The 26384-nt window shown below is 41.8% G+C and overlaps 1 protein-coding gene across 4 annotated transcripts in view; it reads left to right on the top strand.

Annotated features, from left to right (window-relative positions):
• The window catches only part of LOC103178130 (BTB/POZ domain-containing protein KCTD8), a 66469-nt gene that overhangs the window by 15487 nt on the left and 24598 nt on the right, over positions 1-26384 (top strand). The window contains exons 2-4 of one of the 4 annotated variants that reach the window (XM_007892699.2): positions 3247-3268; positions 6266-6273; positions 9680-9693. The exons of 2 other annotated variants lie outside the window; for them this stretch is intronic. In XM_007892699.2, the coding sequence (XP_007890890.1) occupies positions 3247-3268; positions 6266-6273; positions 9680-9693 (44 nt within the window). Of the gene's footprint in view, positions 1-3246; positions 3269-5047; positions 5075-6265; positions 6274-9679; positions 9694-26384 lie in introns of all 4 variants that reach the window. One more of the 4 variants, XM_042341663.1, reaches the window with a different exon arrangement.

Genomic DNA, 26384 nt, shown 5'->3' with positions numbered 1-26384 from the left:
ATTTATTATTGTTTTTGGTTTTGGAGGGATTATTATTAGGCGTGTGGAGTAAGGAAACTTGCCCAAGGTTTCGCCCTCTGCCTGGAGTTGAACTCAGGTCTCTCACTTGCAAAGCGAGTGCTCTAACCACTGAGCTACAGGACTCCACCTTGTTGTAGTTCAAAGAATTCTATCAACTTAGTCAAGCACATCGTGCTGGTTGGAAATCAGTGCTCACTGACACTGATAAGTTCTGTTCCTATGCATCTGGTGGGAAATTCAAGCCGTGACTGTATTAAGACTTGCCGACTCTCCACTGATCCCAGCTCAACTGCAATCATAACAGCATAACTGCCTCTGACAAAATTGACTTGGAGGTTCTGAGTGATATAACTATATGGCAAGGATCATGATCTCTCTGATCTGTACTTCCTATTAACAATGCAGCAAACTCTGCTCACACAGGAATGAATCAGTAGCTGCAGATATATTCCACTTAACAGGATTCTCTTTCATTGTTACCTACTGTTGCAGCAATCATTTAAGCTAAGCATTGCGCAGAACCTCCAATGATTACTTATTAGTCCATGTGATAAAACGTAAGAAGCATTGTGAATGTACACTTGCTGACCTGTCATTCACCTCTCATCAGGTAAAAAAATAAAGTTGTCCAGATATCAAAGTAACCCAGACCCCCGAGGTACTTTGCTGAATTCAAAATTGTGACTATATTAAGAAACTCTAAGCTCATGCTGCCTGATTCTTTAAAATGTGTCGTTTCGGTCCATTTGCAATCACTGTGGCCCTAACCTCTGAACTCCCAGCCTCAACCGCCTTCCTCTATCTATCTTTAATTCCCAAGTTAAAAAACATAAGTCACCTCCCTGCTCTCCCTTACTCGGCATCCAACTCCTCCACAATGAAGCGCTCTGAGATGTTATCCTACATGAGGGAAGCTATATAACTGCTAGTTGTTGTTTTCCCCTGTTTTTTGCCATACATCTGTGAAACTGGCTACCAAATTTAAAGCTGAATTGAAGAACCTTCCAAAATAATTTTTTTTCCAAATTTCCAAAACAAAATAGGAAAAGAAAGTGCTTTAAAATATCTTCCCAATGTAAAATTGTAACATTTTGCATCACTGCATCTCAAATTTTATGACAGTGATTCGAAGCCATGGACTAGCTGAACGTCTGTTTCCATGCCATATCACTCTGTGTAACTAAGGCTAAGACCATAAGAAATGTCAGGTATTTCTGGTCAACAATAAAATAAAATTCGTCATTCACTTTGTGGCTGTTTGTGCGACACTGATGTGCATAACTTGGCTGCCGTGTTCAAAATACACAGACACTACCCAATACAATATATCCTGTGAAGCACTTTGAGATGTCCTCCTGACGTGAAAGGCACAATATCAAATGTAAGGATAATTATTATTAATAGTGAATATTCTCTCCTGGATGAATCGACTTCCCCCACTTAGCTTTGGCATAATTTTCCGAAGATTTCTCCAGGTCATTCTTGCTGGAGATCGACATTTGAGTGCAGCTAAAAATAGTATATCATCTTAACTCAATCAATATGCTGTGAAACTGCACTAAATATTGGCTCCAGGATCGAAAAATAAATTAGACTTGTTAAACATCTGCCAAGATTGGAGCAGAAAGTTTTTGCAATCGACCTTTGGATCACACCATTGTGCTTGAGGTCTGGGCTATTTAGTTCCGCAACCAGTTTACAGTAAAGGATGGAAAAATGTGAGATTTGAATATACTAGATTGACTCTGTTGTGAAATGTAAAACTTTTCATCCTTAGGACTTTTTTTTGCTGTAGCTCTTTCAAATGGCTTTCACAGTTAAATTGGCATAACTACTTTCTGTCTCTAACATAACAATATTTCGAATGTGCCTTTCTCCTAAATTAGGGCACATGTTCAATTAAAATAAAAACACATAGTTCAGGTAATTTCATTCAATGGCTCCTCATACAAATGATTAAAATCCATCTATCAGCCTGCCTCTAATTCCACACTGAATCCCTCTGTGTAACTAAGAATTCTTAAATTCAGTCTTAATTTAACTTATTTAATTTAACCGGCTCGACATCAGGCTCCACCCCTGTTAAGTGTCCAAGATGCTGCCCTGCGTGAAGGGGGCTGTATAAATGCTGTTGTTCATTTGGAAGGTAGTTCTCTTTAAGAACTGTGGAAGACTGGTTCCACATTGAGTGTCACACACAATTCTACGCCACCTTAAATTTTAATACAAAAAAATGTTATAGGTGATATTTAAGTGAATTTCAATCCTTTTATGTTGACGTAGACTGAGATTTTCTTCACATTCATATGTTTTGATGTTTCAGGGCCATTAAGAATATTCCTTTGATAGACATTTATAGATGTACTGTATTAAGTGCTCTGCACTTTCAAAGAGTTATTGTGCTGCATATTTAAATATCCAAAGTAGCCTCTTCAAGACAGGACAATAATAATCCTTGCATTTGATTAATATTTCTGGCAGACGATTAAATTTAACAAACATAGAATTAATAATCAATACATAAAAGAGATGAAAGAAACAATAGAATAGTGTAATACATTTGGAATGGCCATTGGCTCACAGACACAACTAGTTGTCATCTCTTCCCACATGAACTCGTAGCTTTCCACACAAATAGCGTTTTTGACTAATGTATCAAAGTAAAAAAAGGCAAAATAGAGAAAACATTTACCACGAGGGTTGTGCTGCCACCTGGTGGTCAATAATGAACTCTGGCAATATTTATTAATAATAATAATCCTTGTATTTGATATAGCGCCTTATCGTGTCTTTGAGACGTCCCAAAGCGTTTCACAGAATATACTGTAAAGTGAATTGACAGTATATTTTGTGGGCGAAAACCTCAACCAAAACCCTATATCAAATGCAAGGATTATTATTATTTATATAACAGTCGTGGATTGAGTGACCAAATTATTATTATTTTAAAGGAATTATTACCCCCGGAATAGCATTCCACCAATCAACTAACGTCTGGATTCCTATTGACTGCTACCTACTTCCTACCTACTGCTATTTATGAACCAACTGCAGAATTTACCCCAAGTGATTGAAAGAATTCTGCAATTCAGGGAGGAGAAACCTCAGAGATATCGAGGTAATAGTAGAGTAGATGTATTTTGGAGGTACAGAAGAATCTTGGCGATGTCTTTCCGACGTGAAGGGCACTATACAAGTGTAATTTTTGTTGTTGTTGATGTAGAGCACGTTGGTCACCTCACAAAAGGTGAGATTTCAGAGATACAATGAGCAATGGATCTAAGAGACACTGAAATAAAATGGGAATGTCAGAGACAGAGGGATCTAGGAGGTGCTGACTGGCCAAAGGACCTCTTTTAATAATAATCCTTTCAGAAAGATCGAAGACATGGAGAGGAAAGAAAGTTTGAAACAAAAGAAGGGTCTATTTTAGAGGCAGAATATAATGAAGAGGGCACTTAAACAGAGAACAAGCAGAAGACCAGAGGCAGAAAGGAAGTCTTAAAGGCATGGAGTGAGCAGGTGGTAACAGAATAGCACTGAGTTCCATCATTTTGGGAGTTAAGCAGAAACATAGGCGTGTATGTACGAGAGAAATCTATGAAGCTTTTTCTACCACAGCAGTCTGAACCTAGTCCATTATTCTTAAACACATTACCTTTGAATCACTCTTAATCCCGAGATAATACATCTTCAGGGAAGTTGTCCATTCGTTTCCATAACCTAAAGCCAACAGAACCCTGCGAATCAAGACTGAAAGAGGCTAATTATTTCAGTTTGCCATTTCAATATTTAACAGTAAAAAATACAAAATACCACTTCAAATATTCCCACATCTAACATGTTTCTAATATTGTGTTGTATATACAGTTTAGCATATTATAAGAACAAATCGCCAAACAAATAATTTATTATAACAAAAAATAAAAACAATCTTGACTGAATATGGGGAGGGAAGTAAAATGATAAGTATAATTAGTGATACTTATTACATCACATACCACAATCCCCCTCTCTCCAAGCACACACACCTACTTATCTGGGCAGTGACAAACAGAATTATTTTTGTCTTTTTTTCACAAAGGAATTAATTAACAAAGGGTTCAATTCCAGGCAGGGTGAAACCCTGGGCAGGTTTCTTTACTCCACACGCCTAATAATAATCCCTCATAAAAACAATAATAAATTGATTATTTCAATCCACGACCGTTTGTGGGACACTGCTGTGCGCAATTGGCTGCCGCATTTCGTCCACATATATACAGTGAATTCACTTTACAGTATGTTCTGTGAAGCGTTTTGAGAGGTCTAGAAGACGTGGAAAGCGCTATATCAAATGCAAGGATTATTATTACAATAAATCTGAGGTGCAGTTCTCTTTTCAGTATAATTATTATATTTATTAATACCAATTATCAGAACTTTCTTGTTACAGTATGCCATAGCCTCTTTAAAAAGATAATACACTATCTCGAACATATTACACAGGCTCCAGTACGTCTCCGAGATAAGTCATGGATATTTGCCCTCCATATTGTGTTAGTTCTCTCCATCTTGCACCTTCCATCTCTACTTTCAAATCCCTTCAAACAACCTACCTCTTTTACCATGTTTTTTCCATTCCCCAATCACCCCAGTCCTTGCCAGACTGCACTGGCTGCCTATCCCAGAGAGGATTGATTTCAAGATCCTCACCCTTGTCTTCAAATCCCTCCACTCCTCTGCACCTCCCTACCTCTCTCCTCAAAACAGTGCCCTTTGCCTTTGTTCCTCCGGGTCTGGCCTCCTCCTCGTCCCCCGAGAACTCCGCTCCACCCTCGGCGGCCGTGCCTTCAGCCACTATGCCCCGAGGCTCTGGAACTGCCTTCCTCACTCCCTTCGCCTCGCCTCCTCTCTTCCTATTTTCAGGATTCTGTTGAAGACCTTTCTCTTCAACCGTGCCTTTGGTCACCTTCCTCTCCCTCCCCCTAGCTCTGCCCCGGGATCCATTACTGTGAAGCGCTCTGAGACGCCGTCCGGCGTGGAGGGCGCTATATAAATCCATGTTGTTGTTGTACCATGTCTTTAGTCACCTCCCGCCTCAGGTTTCCACTCCATGTTTTTTTAGGTGCTTTGAAACTTTATCCTAGGTGAAAGGCACAATATTAGAACCAGTTGTTGATAACCGTTGATAAATATAAAAGAATTAGAGGAACAGATGCAATTATTCAACCTTTCAGTGAGACTAAAGATTGGAGATAATGTTGGGAGAATGTTCTGTTTCTATAACATGGAATAGATTATCATTATCATAACTAAGCTTGTATCGATTAATGGAAACAAACATAGCTGGACAAGCAGTTGGATGTGAAAGAGATTGAAGGTAAGATAAGAATGTCTGAAGAAGTAAGATGACACTCTTAAAAGTGGGTTTCTCCTAGTGTCTTGGCCAACAATCCCCAGGATCATTGAATAACACAATTCTAACCTAGAGGATACCAAGCCTTCAACATGGGTATAAATACTGGGATTATTTTTTGCAGTAGAAAGAAGCTGTTTCTATTAAACAAACATTGTGGAGTCCTGTAGCTCAGTGGTTAGAGCACTCACTTGCAAGCCAGAGACCTGGGTTCAATTCCAGGCAGGGCGAAACCTTGGGCCAGTTTCCTTACTCCACATGCCTAATAATAATCCCTCAAGAAAAAACAAAACAATAAAATTGGTCACTGTTTGTAGGACACTGCTGTGCGCTAGTGGGCTGCCACTTTTGCTTACAAATACACAGTCACTCCATTTCACAGTAATTCCTGTGAAGCGCCTTGAGACATTCTGCTGACATGATAAGGCACTATACCAAATGCATTCATTATTTATTAAGTATTAGAGCACTCGAACTCAGAAAGGTAGAGAATATTATCGGAGTCCCAACTTACACAATTTTCTTAACAGCTCAGAGTAGACAGAATTTGGTAAATTCTTAAACTCAGTATTTATTTTGAAGCTGTTTTTCTGCTGTTTTTGCATTTTTTCTGCCTCTGAATTGATCTGATCCAAGATTTCCACTTTAAAGACTGAGAGATCTTTGGGAGCTATCTGCCTGACAGATTCATTGATGAATCTGGTCTCCTTCGATTTTTGCATGAGATAGAACAAAGATCATTTGCTTTTCACAGAAATATTCTGGCAAAGACCTTCAAAGGGCCATCTTGCCTAATACAATATTTGATTTGCCATCAACCACAATGTTTATGTATCATACATAAAGCAACTGTTGTATCACTTAAACACTCTGAGATGCTACCCTGCGTGGAGGGTGCTATATAAGTGCAAGTTGTTGTTGTTTTACATTACTTTAATATTAATGACAGGTAGTAAATGAGAACACTGGGATTATAAAACAATAAAAGGTGGTTTGTGCATTCAAGTCACTAGGCATTTTCTGGGGTGAAGCAATTGATTGCAGACCCAGAAATAAATGGTTAAATATTTTGAAACTGATGTTTTGAAATGTTAAAGCTGTTGAACCTCAACTGCAGACTTATCAACTATGCTCCCAATCAGCTGTATAAAGTGCTTTGAGACTCGCTTTTGAGGCTATACAAATGTAAATTGTTGTTGTGTGTTGTTCCAAACTGGTATTGTTGACATTTATACAATCTCAATTCTTTCTTGTCTATAGGTAAATTTCCCAACAACCACTCAGTTTTAAAAAACGAAAAAAATCCACATTTTTAAATTAGTTTGATCGATCAATGAATTCAAAAATGGAAATGAACAAAGTGCAAAGTTTGGAATCTAGACTGTACGGTGGAAGATAATTGTAAAACTGAGTTTTCTTATTGGTAAAACGGAAATGGTCCATTTCATGCTGAGCTGTGTTGCCCACAACAAAACTCGCAGGAAGTTCTTGGTACTTGCCGTCTATCTGCACTTATCAGATGTCAAATGACCAAATGGTAACTATTGTCCTTGGAAAGAGGTAAGCATAAGCGGGTCTCCCTGGAACTCAAGTGGCCCCAAGGTGACATGCTTGGCAGTGGAATGTCAGAATTAAACCAATCCTCTGTGTCGGTCTTGGTAGTCCAGTTCCTGAGCCAGGGCACCGGTGATTACAGCACAGCCGGCCTGGCTCATCAGGAGGACCTGGAAGGGCAGACCAGTCACTGGGGGCAGAAAATCTTCCCACCCAGCTCCTGTTAACCCTGCAAGCCAAAGCCTCAATGGATAAAGTCGTCCGAGCTGGACTAGCAGCGGGAAAGTTTGCCAGACAGTGATATCAATGGCAAACTATGCAGTTTTAGCTGTTTGGACTCAGGCATTACCCCTATACATACTCTGGGGTCCCCCAAGCCTTGGATCTTGCCAACCTGCCCCTAATACTGTCCGGAATTAAGTAAGCAGATGCGTCATTCTGAGGGAGAGTGTGCGTTCCTTCACAATAAGTATCTTGGTAATTTCCATGTATAGGTGGGATGGATGGAGCTCACAGTTTGGTTTCGTCCATCGCAACTCTTAAGCGTGGTGATGGATCAGACATGCAGCTGACCAAAATAAAATAGGTCCAGTGCTCATTAATGATGACTGATTCACTGACATAGTGTAAAATAACATTACAGTGTTTCCACTCAGAAGACATTCAGCTTTGCACACACAGAATTTAGTTGCACAAGCTAATGGCTAAGTCAGTGAGGACATCCAGAGTGAATGGATGTGCCTTTGCATTAATCCGATGCAAGACCTTAGAAACTAAATGGTCTTGAACTCTATCTGCCTGACAGATTCATTGATGAAGATTAGTAAATTCAGAGAGAAGTTTTCCAGGCGAGTTGTGAATACATTTTGCAGGCAATTGTAGCTTCAATTTAAGGACCTAGAGTAGAGAAAGATTAATAGCAACTGACTTTGCTGTTATCTCACTGCAAGCTTCGTTTCACCCACAAATTACACATTTGATTCACTTTTCAGTATATACTGTGAAGCGCTTTGAGACGTCTCAATGACATGATAAGGCACTATATCAAATGCAAGGATTATTATCAGATATATGACAGGTAATCCGGTTATTCAATGTAAAAACAACTCTCAGTTGAAGCTCACATTATAGACGACAGTCACATGGTCTTCCTTTAGTATCCATTGAATACTAAACACTTTCAATGACAATACTTTCTCTTCTGTGCATGTATTTCTCTACCAAGGATTTTGGAGGTCTGAAATCCTACTGAGCCTTTGTAAGAACATGGAAGTCATTTTTTCCACAGTTCTTAAAAATAATTTACTTCCAAATTAAGATTGATTTGAAAAATCATCTGCTCCTATCTTAAATTGTAAGGCAAAATGGTCTTACTTCGTAGCATTTCATTTATATGGTTTTAAGGAATGAACTCATGGGTGCAAATAACTCAGTGATAAAACTTGTTGGATTAATTAGTATCTGGGTGTTATATAACACTGTGCTGGAAAAGATGTCCTTGAATGAAACAATATTTCAGCAGGGAGATGGCAACCCCACTGACAGCTGTCGGCACACAGGATGCACAGAGTCACTTTCATGTGCGGATGAGCTGCTGTGCTCTGAGTGAGGAAAATTGGCTGGCAGATTACAATTTACAACTCTTCAGACCAGTGCCATTATCTGCACTGTTACTGGCCATTACACTGAGACGATCAAGGATCACTCATTGTCAAAATGCAGAGAATGGTCTTGAAGAGCAAAGGGATATAGGACGAAGTTAATGAAAATAAATATTTCAGCTATGTCTAAATAGTGTGAGGAGAGAATACAAATCAACAACATTGACTCAATCGAAGTGAAAGACCGATAGAGAAAAGTGAATGCAGTGTGGGAAAAGTGGAAAGAAAATAAATCGAAGACCATAACATTATTTAAGCATCAAACTCAAAGTGGAGGTAATCTAAGAAGCCAAAAAAAACAAACGGTGAAAGTACAAGATGTGGGAAAATGTGTAGTGAGATGTTTAAATTGTATATTTCCACCTCTAATCTCACCACAATGTCACATTTATATTCTCCACCTGGCTCAGTTGGTAGCATTCTTGCCTCTGAGTCAGAAGGTTGTAGGTTCAAGACCCACATCAGGACTTTGAGCTCAGAGTTCAGGCTGAGACTCCAGTACAGTGTTGGGGGAGTGCTGAATTGCTGGAGGTGCCCTCCTTTGGATGAGATGTTAAACAGAGGTCTCGTTTCGAAATGGGTCACAGGAGATCACAGAGATAAGGTGGAGGGAGTACGTGAAGGGATTTGAAAGTAAGGATAAGCATCTTAAATCCATTGGGAGATGGGGAGCCAGTGGAGCCAAGTGAGGTTGGGGGTAATGGGCTCCCTGATCTTGGTGCAGGAGAGGACATGGTTTTCTGCATGGTCTGCAGCTTGTGTAGGGAGGAGCTGGGGAGTCTGGAGAACAGAGCATTCAAATAGTCAAGATTGGATGTGAAGAAGGCATGAATGAGAATCTTGGCAATCTGAGGGGGAGAGATAGTGATGGAGGTGAGCGACTTTGCAGATGTGAGAGAAAGCCGAGTGAGTGAGAGCCCGAATGACCTGGAGCAAATACTGTAAGCAAAATTAACTTATTTCTCCATTCAACTAAACCTCTGGCACTGAGCACACAATTTGTGGACTTAGTACCTTCTCAGATCATGATTTCAGCTGCTCCGAGGCTGCAAAAGGTCAGTTTCAATTAAGCTGCATCAATTAAGAACCTGAGTTCGCATTTTGAATTCTATCTTAAATGGATGAAATGCCCAAACTTTTATTTCCATCCTGCATTGCCTATATGCATTGTAGCGGCAGGAGAATGCTAACCCCCCATGCTTAACTTCTTAATTGTAATTAGTAATACTAAACACAGCGTGTCAGATCTAGCTGGGGTAGCATTCTGTTTCACAACATCAAAGTTAACGGTGTGACAACGAATGCACTGCAGCTTAGAGCATTTGGAAGGAAATCAACAGCAAGATAACCTTAACGTAATTAGATGAAGATACCAGTGTTGAATTGCTTGGAAATCATGTCAATTGTAAAATCATGGGGGTGAATTAGATCTCATGCGGCACTTTTTAGTATCGCTAAGCAGAATGCTACAATGGTAACCAGCCCAGAACGCACTGCTGTGTTCGCTATTTCTTATGAAACAGAAGAAACCATTGAATGAGAAAAAGTTATATGCCCCATTAAGAGGGAACTTGAATTTTATGGTGTCATTTTCTATTAAAAAGCACTGTACCATAATTATTACCTTTTTTTTGAATAATAATAATCCTTGCCATTGATATATAGCCTCTTATCACATCTTCGAATCACATGTCTCATAATCAAATGTGGCAGCCATTTTGCGCTCAGCAAGGTGCCACAACAGGCTTTTTAATTCTGTGTTTATGTTTTCTAATCTGTGCTCACATTCGTTAAAATTAAAATTACCTGCTCACAAATACTGTCATTGTGCTCTCAGCAATTAAAGTCTTGAATTATTTCCCTTTGCATGTCTTTTCCCACTGAAAATAAGTCCAGCTCCGTCGGCCCCCTTAAAAATAAATTAAAGATGTCCATGGTCTACTCTGGTATAACAAGCTACAGTGAAGAAAATACTGGCAATGGTTAGTGAAGGTAACACAGGACCTATATGTTGAAGACAGACCTAGGTCCACTATCCGATCAGAGGTGAGGATGCCCCGATGAGCAGCCCTACAGACCAGAATTGGGCAGGTGCCACCGACAGTTTGGGAAAGGGACAAGAGGGGGCCTACGGGTTGGGTGCTGGATTGTTTTAGATTAACCTGCAGCTTGTTTCCCACAACCTGGCTTGCTTCCTGTGTGCTAAAAAAAAGGCATGAAGTCACCATGTCATCACTTTCTATGTGCATGTAATCCAATGACCCAGAAGTTGACCATTGGTTAGCCATCTTTCCCCCATTGTAAATAAGTTTAGCTCTGTCAGCCGCCTTAAAATAGATTAAAGCTTCACATGATGTGCAGCATTCAGGAAGCGCCACAATGGTGGCGCAATGATCCAGAAGGCAGCCTCTTCTTTTTACTGCTGGAAGCTGTCTGGTTTTCTGCAAGCATACGCACTGCATTGACCAGCAGCTGCTCTTGATCATGTCTGGTTATAATGTGGTCTTGAATCTTATGGCTCCCATCTACCACCTTATAATGGTGTTCTACTTTAATTAAAGACATCCGTCTATACAGATATGTTTACATATGATTGGCACAGCTCACAAATTAGAGTCCAGTGTCTACCCTGTGACCTACGTTGCCAACTACATTAAATCAGCAGACGGCACAGGGAGCCGCAGTTACAACACCTGCTTGAAGTGTTTGGAAGCAGAACCCCTGCTTACTGCCCTCCAACTGCTCTGAGCTTTTACTAATGGAAAAGAAGAAATGGGACAGCAGCTCTTTTCATCAGGTACAATCTGAAGGGCAGCCGGCTGTACTCCAGAAACGTGGGGTTATTTTGAAAAATAACCAAGTTCAAAAGAAGCATTGAATGAGTGATGGATACACTGCTGGTGATGCAAAGTGAAAGCAACCCTGGAGGTGCTCTTGTTTCCTCCTGACAGCTGCATACATCAGCAGCTTCATATTTGCCTTTTAGCACCAGTATATCAAACATCTCAGTATGTAGCACCAAAGGTGTAGTAATAAAAACAACATTCGTATCTACAATAATGAGATTATCGCAGCACCATGGATAGTCATCATCTGATCTACAGAGATTAATGAGTGACAGCTTGCAATTGTATAGCAACATTTGCATAGAATGAATACAATACAATTTACGTTTATACAGCACCTCACACCTTGGAAGTACATCTCAAAGTGCTGAGTAGGCAACCGAGCAGGGGGTAGAAGCCAAAGGGAATAGGGAGAGAATAGAGGAACAAAAGCAGGGTCAAAGAGGTATGTTTTGAGACTTGCCTTCAAAGAGGAGCGGGAGGGAGCTTGTTGGAGGGAACTGGGAATGAATGGAACTGCAAAATAAATGCCTCAAAGCATAGAACAAATGTGGTAAGAAACAACCAGGAAAGGAAAGGAAAGGAAATGTGATCGGGAGCACACTGAGCAGGGAGAAGGAAGAGAGAAACAGGACCAGGATCAAGGTGAGTGATATTATTGATGAGAACAGTAACAACTTTGTAAGAAATATGATTAAGACAGTCAGTAGATTGTGCCTGTCTGTGTTTCTGTCACTTGAGCAATGGCTTTGCATGCATGCAACTTACATGTGACACACCCATGTTTCATCTGGAGGCCCGTTTATCTGTGCTGAGTTTTTCTTCCATGATTGACTTTCACATGACAACACTCAACATCGCTTCATTGTTCCTGGGACTTATGAGTCCTCATTTTTCCTCCCTCGTGCCCTTTGTGGATCACTCATTGCGAAATATTGGAGAACATTCTAAGTCAAAAAATTGGCTCTAAAACCTAAGAAAAAAACTGGAAAATTCTATTCAGCAACAACAACAATAACAACTTGCACTTATATAGCGCCCTTCATGCAGGGTAGCATCTCAGAGCGCTTAACAGTGGCAGAGCCTGACTCTTGACTCCGAGCCAGTTGGAGGTGGCCGGAAGCATCGTCGAAGATCATATATAGATCATGACAGGCTGTTTCAACTTGTCCAAAATAGTAAAACCAGAGGACACGGCCTGCGATTGAAGAGGGTAAATTCAGAACAAATCTACTCAAACACTATTTCAGTAAGCAAATAGTGAACCTGTGAAACAGGCTCCCTAGGGAGATGGTTGAAACAGGAAGTGTTGATTCTTTCAAACACAGAATAGATAGTTTTCTTTTAGGAAATAACATTATGGGATACAGTACATAGGTAGTTTGTGACATGTGTATGTGACCGCCAGGAAGGTGGAAGGCGAACTAGAAGGACCTTGGTCTTTTTTCGGCTAGCATTTCTTATGTTCCTATGTCTTATGAAGAGGAAGGTTTTCAGGTGGGACTTGAAAGGGGGGAGAGAGAAGGCAAGGCGGAAGGATTGAGGGAGTGTTCCAGAGTTTCGGGGCATAGTGGTTGAAAGCACGACCTCCGATGGTGGGGCGGAGGGTGTGAGGGACGAGCAGGAGGCCATTGCTAGTCGAGCGGAGGTGCCGGGTGGTGGAATGGGGAGTGAGGAGGTCAGAGAGGTAGGGAGGTGCCAGAGAGTGAAGGGATTAGAACACAAGTGTGAGGATCTTGAATTCAAGCCTGTGAGAACCTATGTGAGGCTCTGACCAGATTGAAAATGCAGCAGTTTGCAGATTGGAGGTATCATTCAGTAATTGCATTATAATAATAATAATAATAGTCCTTGCATTTGATATAGCGCTTTTCACGTCGGGAGGACATCCCAAAGCGCTTCACAGAATATACTGTAAAGTGAATTGACTGTATATTTGTGGGCGAACGCGGCAGCCAATTGCGCACAGCAATGTCCCACAAACAGTCGTAGATTGAAAATGACCAATTTATTATTGTTTCGGGTTTTGGAGGGATTATTATTAGGCGTGTGGAGTAAGGAAACTTGCCCATGGTTTCGCCCTCTGCCTGGAATTGAACTCAGGTCTCTCACTTGCAAATCGAGTGCTCTAACCACTGAGCTACAGGTCTCCTGCATTCCACTGCATCTTTTCACTGAGTAAGTAATTCATCTTGTTTGGTAAGGTCAGTAAGGTTTGCTCACCGAACAGTAACTTCTAATACATCTTTCCATTTCAAAAGAGACTTTTGTCGGGTGCACAATGAATTCCTGGAAGGACGAGTTAAGGCCATTTCAACAACTCAAGATAGCATCTGCACTGAGACCTATTGGGATGGTTCACAGAGAATGTACAATGTAAAATATGTACTACTGTATTTCAGTACTGAGAAGATCTAAGCAAGCCGCCAAGGTCTATATTGCAGGACATCGCACAAGTTGAAGAGAGTAAGAGAGAGGGCAAGATAAAATCAAGTAGTGTATGGGTAATAGCAAGTTTGAGTCTTCAATGTTAACAGATTCATTATAAAAATCCTATTCAGGGTAACACATTCGCACCTTGCTGATCAGATTATCATGTCTACGCCTAAATCTGATTAAATGTTTCATAAAACACTTTCTTAGCCAATGATGCATCTGTAAACTTCGCTGTGCTTTTCTCCAGTGTGACAAATACATTTTATCAGTATTTCTAGCTTAACCTCTCAAGTTGCTTTTCATTATTCCGATTCTACAATTTAAAATAATTCCAAATGAAATTATGCAAAGCTGCTCAAAACTTTTTCAAGGGAATTGATATATTTTCATTGAAATGTGAAACTCTGTTTACAAAAAAAACACAGAGATGTTGCTGGTATCAGCAAAAAGGGAAACAACAAGATCTGTAGTGATTGAAGTTATGGAACTAATACACAGAGCTTTTGCAGAAAGCAAGCTGTGTACTGGAGATAAGAAGGAACACACATTTTATGTCCAAAATGACCTAAATTGGGCCATGGAGGATTTCTTTGAAAATCAACAAATGTTGGCCAGTTCAAGCACTTCAACTTAAGATGTGGTTTATCCTATTAAGAAGTTCACATAGGAACATTGGAATAGCATATCCCTGTGCACCCGATCAGACTTTAGTTTCTCACAATGCTTCTGACTGTTACTGTATTAATGCAAAAGACGTTTCACGATGAAAAAATATTTCATTACAACTCTTGTTTCAATCTCATGATGATCTGATCTGAAGATCTTGTATGAAGGAGGTTACACTTGTCTGGTCACTTTGTCTTTGCGCTTTGTAACATTCTCCTAAAATCCCTTACCTTGCTATCTTCTATTTACTCTCTCTATCTTCAAAATCTTCTTAAAACCTATCTGTTTGACCGTGCCTGAATTTCCTCCCTTTCCCCCCCCTCCCCACCCACCCACCCCGTTTTGTGATCCCTGTTGTCTTTGTGAAGCTTTTCGAAATGTTCATTCTTCTAGACAGAATAAGAAATTGGTCCGGTGGGAGATACATTTGATTTCCATGGATGAAAATCAGAACATAAAAACATAAGAAAATATTTTATGAGAAAAGATCATTTGGTACTTTTGGTAAAGAGAAAAGATCATTTTGTACTGTGTCTGATTTTCCACGGATCATGTGTGATTTAGCTTGTCACAAAATGAGATTGGTTTTGCTTCACAAATTTAAAAAGGGTTCACTTAATGGTGTATCAAATGCAGTGGAGTTGAAATAATCTTCCCTGTTATATAAATTCAACATCACATAATATTAGACCGAAATAATTTGCAGATGTCTTACAGATAAGGGTATTTTCCCAACCTTAGTATGTCAGCCCTTCAGTCATGTTGGGGTGTGGGTTCAGAAAGGGGGAACATTGTGTATCAATTTTAACAAAGTGTTGTATTGTAATGTTGGAAAAAATGGTTTCCACTGTTTGGTGAGTCAGTGTCTAGAGGGCAGCAATTTAAGATAAGGAGCAATGGGGGAGATTAGGGGGATTTCTTTTTCACAGAGAGATGTTACGATGTAGAATGTCCTGTCAGGTGTGGCGGTTGAGACAGGATCCATATTAGTTTTCAAGCTGGAACTAGGTAGATATTCTAAAAAAATAATAATTTACAGGATTTGAGGAGAAGGCAAGCAAAGATACTGAATGGCTTGTTCATTAAAAAAGTCAGGACAAACACAATGGACCAAATGACCTTCTTCTATTCTGGAAATGTCTATGGTTCTATTCTGTGTGATGAGTGTTTTGATGCAATTGCTTCACTATGTCATGTCATTGGAAACAAAAGAGAGAAAGGTTCTCAGTACGCTTTTTTGTGAAAGCAATCTATGTTTAAATGAAGTGGAACATATTGGAAAAGGACACCTGAAAATTGAAATGTTCCTGGCACTGCGATGAAGCTATATGTGTAGCGCTTCTTTGAACAGTAAATGACTCCAGTTAAGTATGGATTCTTTACTTTCCACTGTGAACTTTTTTTTTTGGTCTGCCGGGTATCTGATACATGCTTAATAGTATCCAAGCCCAGCTATGTGTTCCATGCACGCCATCAACACATGGAAATCCTCATGTCTGGTTGGAATACGAACTCTCTCCCCAGAGGGATGCATCCTGCTTACCTAATTCCAAAGAAGGTGTAGGGTGGCAGGAAACAAGGCTTAAGGACTTCAAAGTGTGCAGGATTTAACCAACTAAAACCATATAACAACAACCAACAAATTACATTTGTATAGCGCCTGATCAGATGTGCTTCTGACATGATCTCCAAGTATTTTAAAATCGGACAAACACACACTTCTCCAACAGTGTGAGAGACCCATTACATCAATCCTCTAAATTTAGTAGTGTGCTTTGCTCAGTAAAATAATAACTCGTCTTACATTTCATTTGAAATAATGTCTCATCACATCGCCGAAAGACCTAAAAATGCTTTATAGGATTTTTACTGTAAATCGACTATATTTGTAATCAAATACAGCCAATTTATGCACAGATATATCCCACATATATTTTTATTTGAAGGATTATTGGCCAGGACTCTTAGAGACATTTCCTCCTCTTTTCCATTCAGGTCATAGGACGTTTAACATCCATCTGGACAAGCAGATGGGGCTTTTAATGTCTTATCTGAAGGACAGCATCTTTACCAATGCAGTGCACTCTTCAACATTATATTGGTGTCAGCTTATCAGCTTACCTGAAGTATTGTATTCCATGGTTCAGAATAACAATCGTGGCTGTCAGCAACAAAAACAGGACGATGAGCCACCCTTTCAGTCCTGTTTACCTACCCTTTTTCTTCAGACCACTGTAGTTGACCCTTTTTTAGGTGTGGTGTCATGGCCAGTCTTCAGTAATAGATTGGAAATACAACATTTCTTAACAAATTCAATGTAATAATTATCCCTTTGAATGTGTTAAGAAGCATCACAGTTCTCACCCTGAAGTTTGGTAACAATTTATTATATATTCTGAAAGTAACTTCTGACCACTTATAAACACATCTTCTGCATGAGCAGTTTGATTTGTGGAGTTCAACATCAAGGGTTATCCAAATCAAAGCCAAAGAGAGAAAACAAGTATAAAGCTATTATCACATGGTGACAGCTGGTGTGAAACCATTAGCAGCTTGAAGTGTGTCATAGAATCATGTGTCTTATAACAATATGGCCGATTGAGGCAGATTTAAAATTGAAACAAAATTTGAAGCTAGTCCAGAGGGAGCAGTTGAAATACGTTTTGGTAGAACAATCTGAGGTTCTGAATGTCTGTTGACTAAAAATAGAAATAATTGTTAACAGAGTTGGAATTTGAAGAACGAACCAGAAGATGAAAAGTGCTACTGTCAGCATTCCCACCCCTGAGAAGCTGCAGTTCAAACATTCAATGGAAAGGATTGAAAAGACTGATTTAGTTTGTTCAGGATTTGTTAAAAGACCATTAAAGAAGAAATCTTGCAGAATGGTGCATTTGAGGAGGCACAATGCAAAATGGGTATTACCACTTAAGCAATTCTACTCTATCCATCTTTTCACACTGGGATACTGATCTCCCCACCAGAAATCCTCCGCTCACCATGACTGGTGGAGTCTCATCTGAAAATGGATTCATACAACTTTGCTGTTCAATCATTTCAACTTTGAATTCCACACCTCACAGCGGTATTGCCAAATATTCCTGTTACCCCGAATTTGGCAGTGGTTTGTTCTGAAGCCTCTGATGACAGTTGCTATTATTGAGCTTGGCATTTCAATATCACTCTAAATCTGATTAAGTAATGCTGGTAACCTTTACTCAAGACTAGTTTTAAGATTAGATGCTGGACACTCATTTCAGTAAACCCCTCTACCTACTCGTCCTCCTGGATCTCTCTGCTGCGTTCGACAAAGTCGACCACATCATCCTCCTCCACCGCCTCGCCTCCTTCATCCACTTTAGTGGGACCATACTCGCAAGGATCGAGTACTACTTAACCGACTGCCTCCATTTCATCTCAGTAAAGGGTTTCTCCTCCCATCCGGTCGCCTGCGGGGTACACCAAGGCTCCATCCTTGGCCCTCTTCTTTTCCTCATCTACATGCTTCCTTTGGGCGATGTCATTCGCAGATATGGGGTAAACTTCCACATGGATGCCAATAACACACAAATCTATTTTGCCTCCTCCAGCTGAAACTCCCAAGTCCACCGATGTTCAATCAGCTTTTCTGGCAGACATCAGGGCCTGGATGAGTGCAAACTTCCTGCAGCTGAATGTGGACAAGATGGAAGCCGTACTCCTTGGCTCCCGTCAGCATCTTTACTCCTGCAGATCTGACCTCCTAAATCTCCCCAGCATCCCCCTCAGACTGACCGAACCAGTGCGCAATCGAGCCTTCCGGTTCGACCCCCAGCTGTCCTTCCTTCCCCACATCTGGTCCCTGACCAGGACCACCTTCCACTATTCAAAACATCCAGCTCATTCAGAGCTCTGCTACCCACATACTTACCCGGACCAAACTCCGTATCCCCATCTCACCAGTTCTGGACAGGCTCCACTGGCTCCCCATCACCGAATGGATCGACTTTTAAGATCCTCACACTTGTTTTCAAATCCCTTCACTCCCTGGCACCTCCCTACCTCTCCGATCTTCTCACTCCCCAATCCACATCTCCACTCGACTGGCAACAAACTCCTGCTTGTCCCTTGTGCCCTCCGCTACACCATTGGAGGTCGTGCATTCAGCCACTACGACCTGAAACTCTGGAACTCTCTCAATCCCTCCGCCTTGCCCCCTCTCTCCCCTTTTTCGAGTCCCACCTGAAAACCTTCCTTTTCAACTGCGCTTACGATCACCTCCCTATCGCCCCCCCCGGCTCGAAGTCAGGCTTCGCCACTGTTAAGCGCTCTGAGACGCTACCCTGCATGGAGGGTGCTATATAAGTGCAAGTTGTTGCTTGTTGCCATTAGTTCATGGCAGCTTTCTATCTTTTTAATTGCATTTCCCTGTTCAATCCCAGGGCGTCTCTGCATTCGTGTTCCCACTTCCCCGAGGATGTTTTTAGACTTTTGGGGGTCATTTTAGCAACCTAAAAAGTGTGACGGGCTGAGTGGAATTAAAACGCAGAGCCTTTTAATCCCTGGTTCAGCTGGCTAAACTATCCAATCCAGTGTGTAAGAAGTCATCTACTTATGATGAAACATATGAATCTGAATGAAATATTGGGATCAGTGCTGTGGATTGCACTTCGAAAAGACTCCTCCTTTTCCTGATTTGAAGTTTTTCACGTGCATGAAGAACAGCTCTCAAGTAATCAATCTGTAATTCAAAGGTATTTACAGAGGGCCATGGAGAACAAACATATTTGAAAGAAGTATACTTAAAGGCTAGAGACATGCAGGCAATCATCCTGGATATCATTTGGGATCTCAGAGGCCAGTACAGATTATTACAATATCTTGTTTGGAGTGTGGTTTAGTGCTTGGATTTGTAGCTATTTTGAGCTGCTCTCCTCTCTTGAAAGTACTGACTGCTGCAGGGGATGGTTTCATCGGTGTCAGATGCTCTTTACTACCCAGTTCAAGTGTTCATGTCAAACCCAGACATCTTCTGTCCCATATACACACAAACACGTACTCATATTTTCCACTTGTGGGGGAGGAGAGGAGGTAATAATCATTAGGCATGGGAACCTTGGCTGTTTTTTCCATTCCTTAGTCCAGGTCGCTAAGGCAAATCAGTTTACTGATCCCCAACCGGAACAGTTACGTCACACTGACTGGGATCACATCTGAGCCTTTCCTGATCCTTACGGCTTTAGTCCCACATGAATTTACCTGCAGGACAGCCCGTTTATAGTTTAGTCATCCAGGTCTAATACAAAAATTACATTTGTATAACGCCTTTCACATCGGGAGGACGTCCCAAGGTGCTGCTGTCTCAGGGCCCCTGTTATAAAGAGGTACGATAAAATGTCAGACTTCCAGGTCATCAGGTCACTACCGATGTCACTTCCTTCTCAAAGAGATGTTTAAAAATAATAATCCCTCCAAAACCTAAAACAATAATAAATTGGTCATTTTCAATCTACGACTGTTTGTGGGACATTGCTGTGCGCAATTGGCTGCCGCGTTCGCCCACAAATATACAGTCAATTCACTTTACAATGTGTTCTGTGAAGCGCTTTGGGACGTCCTCCCGATGTGAAAAGCGCTATATCAAATGCAAGGATTATTATTATGTTAGTGGCACTTCCTGTGGATGTGGAGCAGGAAAAAGTAACATTAGCGGCGATCTTACAACACAGAAGGTGACCAGTTTTGCAATGATGGCATTTAGATCCCACAATTTAAATTTTCAGTTAAGAATGTCAACTTGATCACATTTTAAGCAAACCCGAGTTATAGCAAAGTACATTAAAGCATGGTTGTTCTGTAAGTATTGAAACTATTTCTTGCTCTATTTTCTTTTTCCCATTCCTTAGCCCAGGTCACTAAGGCATCCGCAGACATGGGGTAAATTTCCACATGTATGCGGATGACACCCAACTCTATCTCCCCGCCTCCACCCTCAACTCCAGGACCACACCACTGGTGTCCTGACCGACTGCCTGTCCGACATCAAGTCCTGAACGAGGAACAACTTTCTCCAACTCAACGTCAGCAAGACCGAGGCCCTCATGATTGGTTCATTCCAGCGCCTCAGGCGCTGGCAGCATCAGCATCCATGGCTCAGACTCAACCTCACTAAGCCAGTCAGGAACCTGGCTGTCTTGTTTGACCCTGAACTGCCTTTCTCCTCCATATCCATGCCATGACTGGCACTGCCTACCACCACCTCCGCAACATTGCCAGACTCCACCACTGCCTCACCCCTCAGGCTGCCGAAACCCTTATCCATTCATCCGTCACATCAAGGCTCAAATACGGAAAATCCCTCCTCATCGGCCTTCCCAACTCTTCCCTTCACAAGCTGCAGATTATCCCAAACTCTACAGCTTGTGTACTCTCGCGCACCAGGCTCCGTGATCCCATCACTCCCACACTCGCCCGACTCCACTGGTTCCCCATCACCCAGACGATCGATCCTCGTCCTCACTTTCAACGCCATTCATGGCCTTGCCCCTCCTACCTCTCTGACCTGCTGACTCCCTACCAAGCTGCCCGCTCCTTCCATTCATCAGGCTCCAATCTGCTCCATGTCTCCCGCCCTACCATCGGTGGCCGGGCTTTCAGCCTCTCTGCCCCCACACTCTGGAACTCCATCCCACGGACCCTTCATCTCGCTTTCTCCCTTGCCTCCTTCAAGGGCGGTCTCAAGACCCATCTCTTTGATCGTGCCTTTGGTCGCCCTCCCACCTCTCTGCCTTCCCTCACCCCAACACCACCCCTCCCCGATGCTCGGGCCACCTGACTGTTCAGCGCTTTGGGACATCCTCCCGATGAGAAAGGCGCTCTATAAATGTAATTTTGTTGTTGTTGTTTATCTATCAACATTTCACACAAAAATATGAGTAACAAATCCAAGCACTGACTTCAAATATTCAATCTCACAAGATAGGTGGCAGCCTGGCTCAGTTGATAGCAACAACAACAAATTACATTTGTATAGCGCCTTTCATATCAGAAGGACGTTCCAAGGCACTGGACAGTTAGGAATCCACAACTGAGCTGGTGGTTGGAATCAAGAGGGGTGAAGGACGGGGAAGGTAGAGGTAGGAGGGTGACCGAAGGCACAGTCAAAGGGGAGAGTCTTGAGACGCGTCTTGAAGAAGGCGAGGGAGGGGGCGAGGCGGAGGGACAATGGAATGGAGTTCCAGAGGGTGGGAGAAAAGAGGCTGAAGGTGGGAGTGGGCAAAACAGGCGACATGAAGCAGGCCGGAGCCCACTGAGCGGAGGGAGTAGACAGGTTGGTAGGGGATTAGGAGGTCACAAAAGTAGGGAGGAGCAAGGCTATGGAGGGCTTTGAAGGTGAGGACCTGGATCTTGAACTGAAGCCTGTGAATGATGGGAAACCAGTGGAGTCGGGCGAGGATGGAGGTGATAGGATCGCGAGCCTGGAGTGGGAGAGGCCACGGGCTTTAGAGTTCTGGATGATCTGCAGCCTGTGGAGGGAGGAGATGGGGAGACCGACAAGTAGAGAGTTGGCGTAGTCGAGCCTGTGTGATGATCGCGTGAATGAAAGTTTCGGTGGTCTGAGGGGTGCGGCAGTGGCAGAGCCGAGCAATGCTGCGGAGGTGGGGAAAAGCGGAGTGGGCCATGGCATCGATGTGGGGGATGAAGGACACTCTCGCCTCTGAGACAGAAAGTTGTGGTTTCAAGCCCTATGTTGTCAATTTGAGACATTTTGATGACATGATAAAATGTGGTATCAAATGTGAGGATTATTTATAAATGCGTATTCCAAATAATAATAAATGTAAAAATACATAAATGTAATCATAAAAATAATAAATGTAAGATAAATGTAAAAGCTAGCAGAGAATAAGTTGGTGTTGCCCACAAAGGCTAGTAAATTTACTGACATTCAGAGAATTGCCTTGTAAATGTACTTACAGCAAATCCAAATTTCATCTTGTAGAAGTAGCAATCAGTAATTAGATTATTTAATGGGCAACTGTATAAAGTTATGTAGTTCAATGATTTTATCTGTACATTGTGACATTCTTTATCTGATGAAACCTGATGGGGGATAGCTCAGCAGCAGACGTCCTGGAGCCCTACCGAGGTGTTCTTTTAAGTGATAGGGCAGTCATGCATGTTATTGCTTGAGTGTTGAGTTCCTATGGAGAGGAGCTGAGTGAAACCAAGAAAGAAGGGACAGTAGCAATACAGGAGAAGGGGAGGGAATCATTCCCAGTTAGCTAAATTATTGAGATTTGACGTTTACATGTCAGCTCCAAGAGACCTTGTAATTGCTGCATCTCCGCGGAATCTTACTTTCTTGATGTAAAGTAGTACAAAGAGATTGTGCTTCAGTAACCAGGAGCATGTCATCCCTAATAATAAGAAAACTAATCCTTGCATTTGATATAGGGCCACTGGCAAGCACTTGCTTGTTTGTGCCTGCAGATTAAAAATAAAACTTCTCTTGTGTGTGTTTGCCAGTGAACATTATATTCTTACCCTGCGTTCATGCAACTGAAACTCTGATAACTAACTAGATTGCTATATCACCCAAATCAGACTTATGTTGTGTTACATAACGTTGTGTAAATATATATCTACGATTGTAGCAATGGGAGGTCAATACAATAAACCCCCGTCTTACTGTATTGCCCTCCCAACCCACATTATCCAGTCGTCTCAAAGCGCTTTACAGGATTTAGTAGAAGACGTGAAAAGCGCTATATCAAATGCAAGAATTATTATTATAAACTGGTGTGAACCTGTTATTTTTCTGGGCAGCCAATTTGGGCTCAGTCAATTTGTCACACAGCGATGGAGTGAGTGACCAATTTTTATTTCGGGGATTGTTGGCCAGAACACACCAGGATAAACTCCCTTCTCTATTCGAATAGTGCCGTGGGATCTTTAACATCCATCTGAACAGTCATACGGCTCCTTGGTTTAACATCTCATCTAAAGAACAACACCTCTGACAATCCAGCACTGCATTGAAGTGTCAGCATAGACTAGGTTCCAATTTCCCGACATGGGGTTTGAACCCACAATCTTCTGGCTCAGAAGCAAGAGTGCTACCAACTGAGCCAGGCTGACATACAACTACCTGGAGGAATGTTGCTCCTGGAGATTTACTTCTGGAGTTCGGTTGACTGGAAGAAATTCCTATTGCAAAAATTGCAAATTAAACCCCATTCTTTTGTGAAGAGCCATTATTACCAGCGTGCTGTAGAAAAGAGCACCATTTCAAAAGAGAGTTTATATTATGTGACTTTCTAGGATTCCATGATTAATGAAGAAGGGTCTCCCTATAGTGTGGGCTTCATCTTATTCCTTCTTGCTAAAGACTAAAGAATTGAAGTCCTTCAGGAAATGATACAATCGCACAATTATGCACATGCTTGTTTGTGCCTGCAAATTAAAAATAAAACTTCTCTTGTAGGTGTTAGCCAGTGAACATTATATTCTTTCCCTGCTCTCATACAGATGAAACTCCGATAACTAACTGGATTCTATTGATTTTGACTTTTCTTGGATAGTATCTTAATCCAGTTTTCCAACTCTACTCTGAGTCACAGATATGGTGTGGTGTACACTTCCATACTCAGTACTGTAATTCTCTCTGATGGCTTTAGTCCAAAAAAGCGAAATATTCCTTCACTGAAAATGAACTGATATCTGAAAGAAGCTATTCCTATTGATTCTGGCTGCTGGGCTGGGTGGATGGGTGCCTGGATATATTACAAAGTGGTGGCTGAAACCTAACCAAGAGTCTCTTGCATTTGGTGCTCCTGTTGTGTTACATAACATTGTGTAATATATATCTACCATTGTAGCATTGGGAGGTCAATACAGTAAACCCCCGGCTTATCGGGCTCCAGGAATCTGCAATTTGTACGTAGCTGGACCTGACCCAAAACAAAATAAATTTTAAAATAATTCCACATAGAGTCCTGCCAGCCCTACTCTCATAGTGCGTCATCATGCTTGCGGATCTTCAGTGGCCAGCGTTATTGACTTTGACTCAGTTTGAATCCCATGAGCAGAAGATAGCTTATTTGCTATCTTCTTCATGTGAGATTCAAACAATTAGAATGCTGGTACTGGCATTATAATTACATTTAGCAGGTAATTCCAGCTCGCCAGCTCGCACCTTACCCCTATTTAACAGCCAAAGAGCCAGATTAACCATTTCAATGACAACAACAACAGCAAGATTTCATTCATAGAGCGCTTTTCACGTCGGGAGGACGTCCCAAGGCGCTGGACAGTTGGGTCAGGACCCGGGCAGGGGGGAAATTGTCAGGGTGAGAGGAGGGAAGGGAGGGAGTGAGGAGGGAGTAGAGAGTCGAGAGGGGAGCTGAAAGCACGGTCAATGTTTCTAGCCAGTGGTTGAGCTGTTCAGTGAATTCTCGCACAAATGTAATCCCCAAATGTTTCTATTGAAAGTAAGGATACCTAAGGATGCCTTGGGATATCCTCCTTCCTGATAGGCACTATATAAATGTAATTGTATATAAATGTATTGAATTTCAGGAAACTGAGACACACATTACCTCGGCTTCCCCTTCATATAGCACTGTTGAAATGTACACAATGAAATATTTATCTGAGCTGCCGGCAATATTTGTTGTATCTGCTTATTATGGAGAGGAATCGTTACTGCATTCTTTAACTCATTGAACCTGGGATCCTCCTGCTAGCAATAGATTGAATTATTGAATTTAACAGCATTAAGATAAATTAAGTCGTCAAGCCAAACATTGCCTAAAGGTTCACATCCCCAGTGAGTGTTTTTTTTTCCCCCTGTGGATCAGACGCAGCTTACCTTTGAGCTAGGGGTAGGAGCAAACAATCCTTTTATCATTATTTTTGCTAACAGACATGTAAAAGGAGCAGAAATTGGGAACCAGCACATTTTTGTGCATCGCATTTAGGGCAGTACCTTTTTCTCTTAGTTAAGCTATCCAACATTTGTCAGTGCGCAGCACAAGAGCGTTAAAGTATCCTGTTACTTCACAACAACAACAATTAAAAATTACAACTATATATAACAATTATACACAATGCCTTCCATGTCAGAAGGACATTTTAAAGTGGTTCAAAGAGCTGACTGGAAGTTCATGGCTGGGGTTGGGGGTATTGAGGAAGAATGGGTGAGGCGAGAAAGGCGACCAAAAGCATAGTTGAAAAGAAAGATCTGAAGATGGGCTTTAAAGATGGAGAAGGAGGTGGCGAGGCGGAGGGGCTCTGGAACTTCATCGAGAGGGGGACGAATGGTTGAATGCTTGCCCACCGAAAGTGGGGCTCATCAGGTGGAGGAAATGAAGTAGGCTAGTGCTTCTGAGTGACATAGAAAAAGGGAACAGAACCTCGGCAGGAATGCCATGGTGACAGGGTTGGGACTGCTTGGGTGTATAGTGTATGTTTATGGGTTTGTGTCTACGTTATGTTTCCAGGCATGTGTTTGGGTAAACATGTGAGAGTACGGTGCACATCGGGGCGCCATCCAAAAGTGGTAAGTGCACATGGATGTAGTGCACACAGAGGCGATTCCCGACTGTCTTAAAGGGAGCTTCCCAAAAAAATGTGTGCACAACCTGTGTGCTGTGAACATGTCCACACTCCCTGCTAAGAGGGAGGGATAGGGAGGGGGGTACAAGACCCCGTTTATAACTGCGCCCTGCAAAGTGTAGCACAACCCAGAGGCAGAGAAGCCTTGGTCCCTTCACCAAAGTGGAGTGCGTAGAGCACTGCCCCTCTCCCCCCCCCCCCCCC

The sequence above is a fragment of the Callorhinchus milii genome, unplaced genomic scaffold, assembly GCF_018977255.1.
Source record: "Callorhinchus milii isolate IMCB2004 unplaced genomic scaffold, IMCB_Cmil_1.0 Scaffold1, whole genome shotgun sequence".
NCBI classification, from domain to species: domain Eukaryota; kingdom Metazoa; phylum Chordata; class Chondrichthyes; order Chimaeriformes; family Callorhinchidae; genus Callorhinchus; species Callorhinchus milii.
Note: the sequence above shows the minus strand (reverse complement) of the source record. Positions and strands in the feature narration are given on the sequence as shown.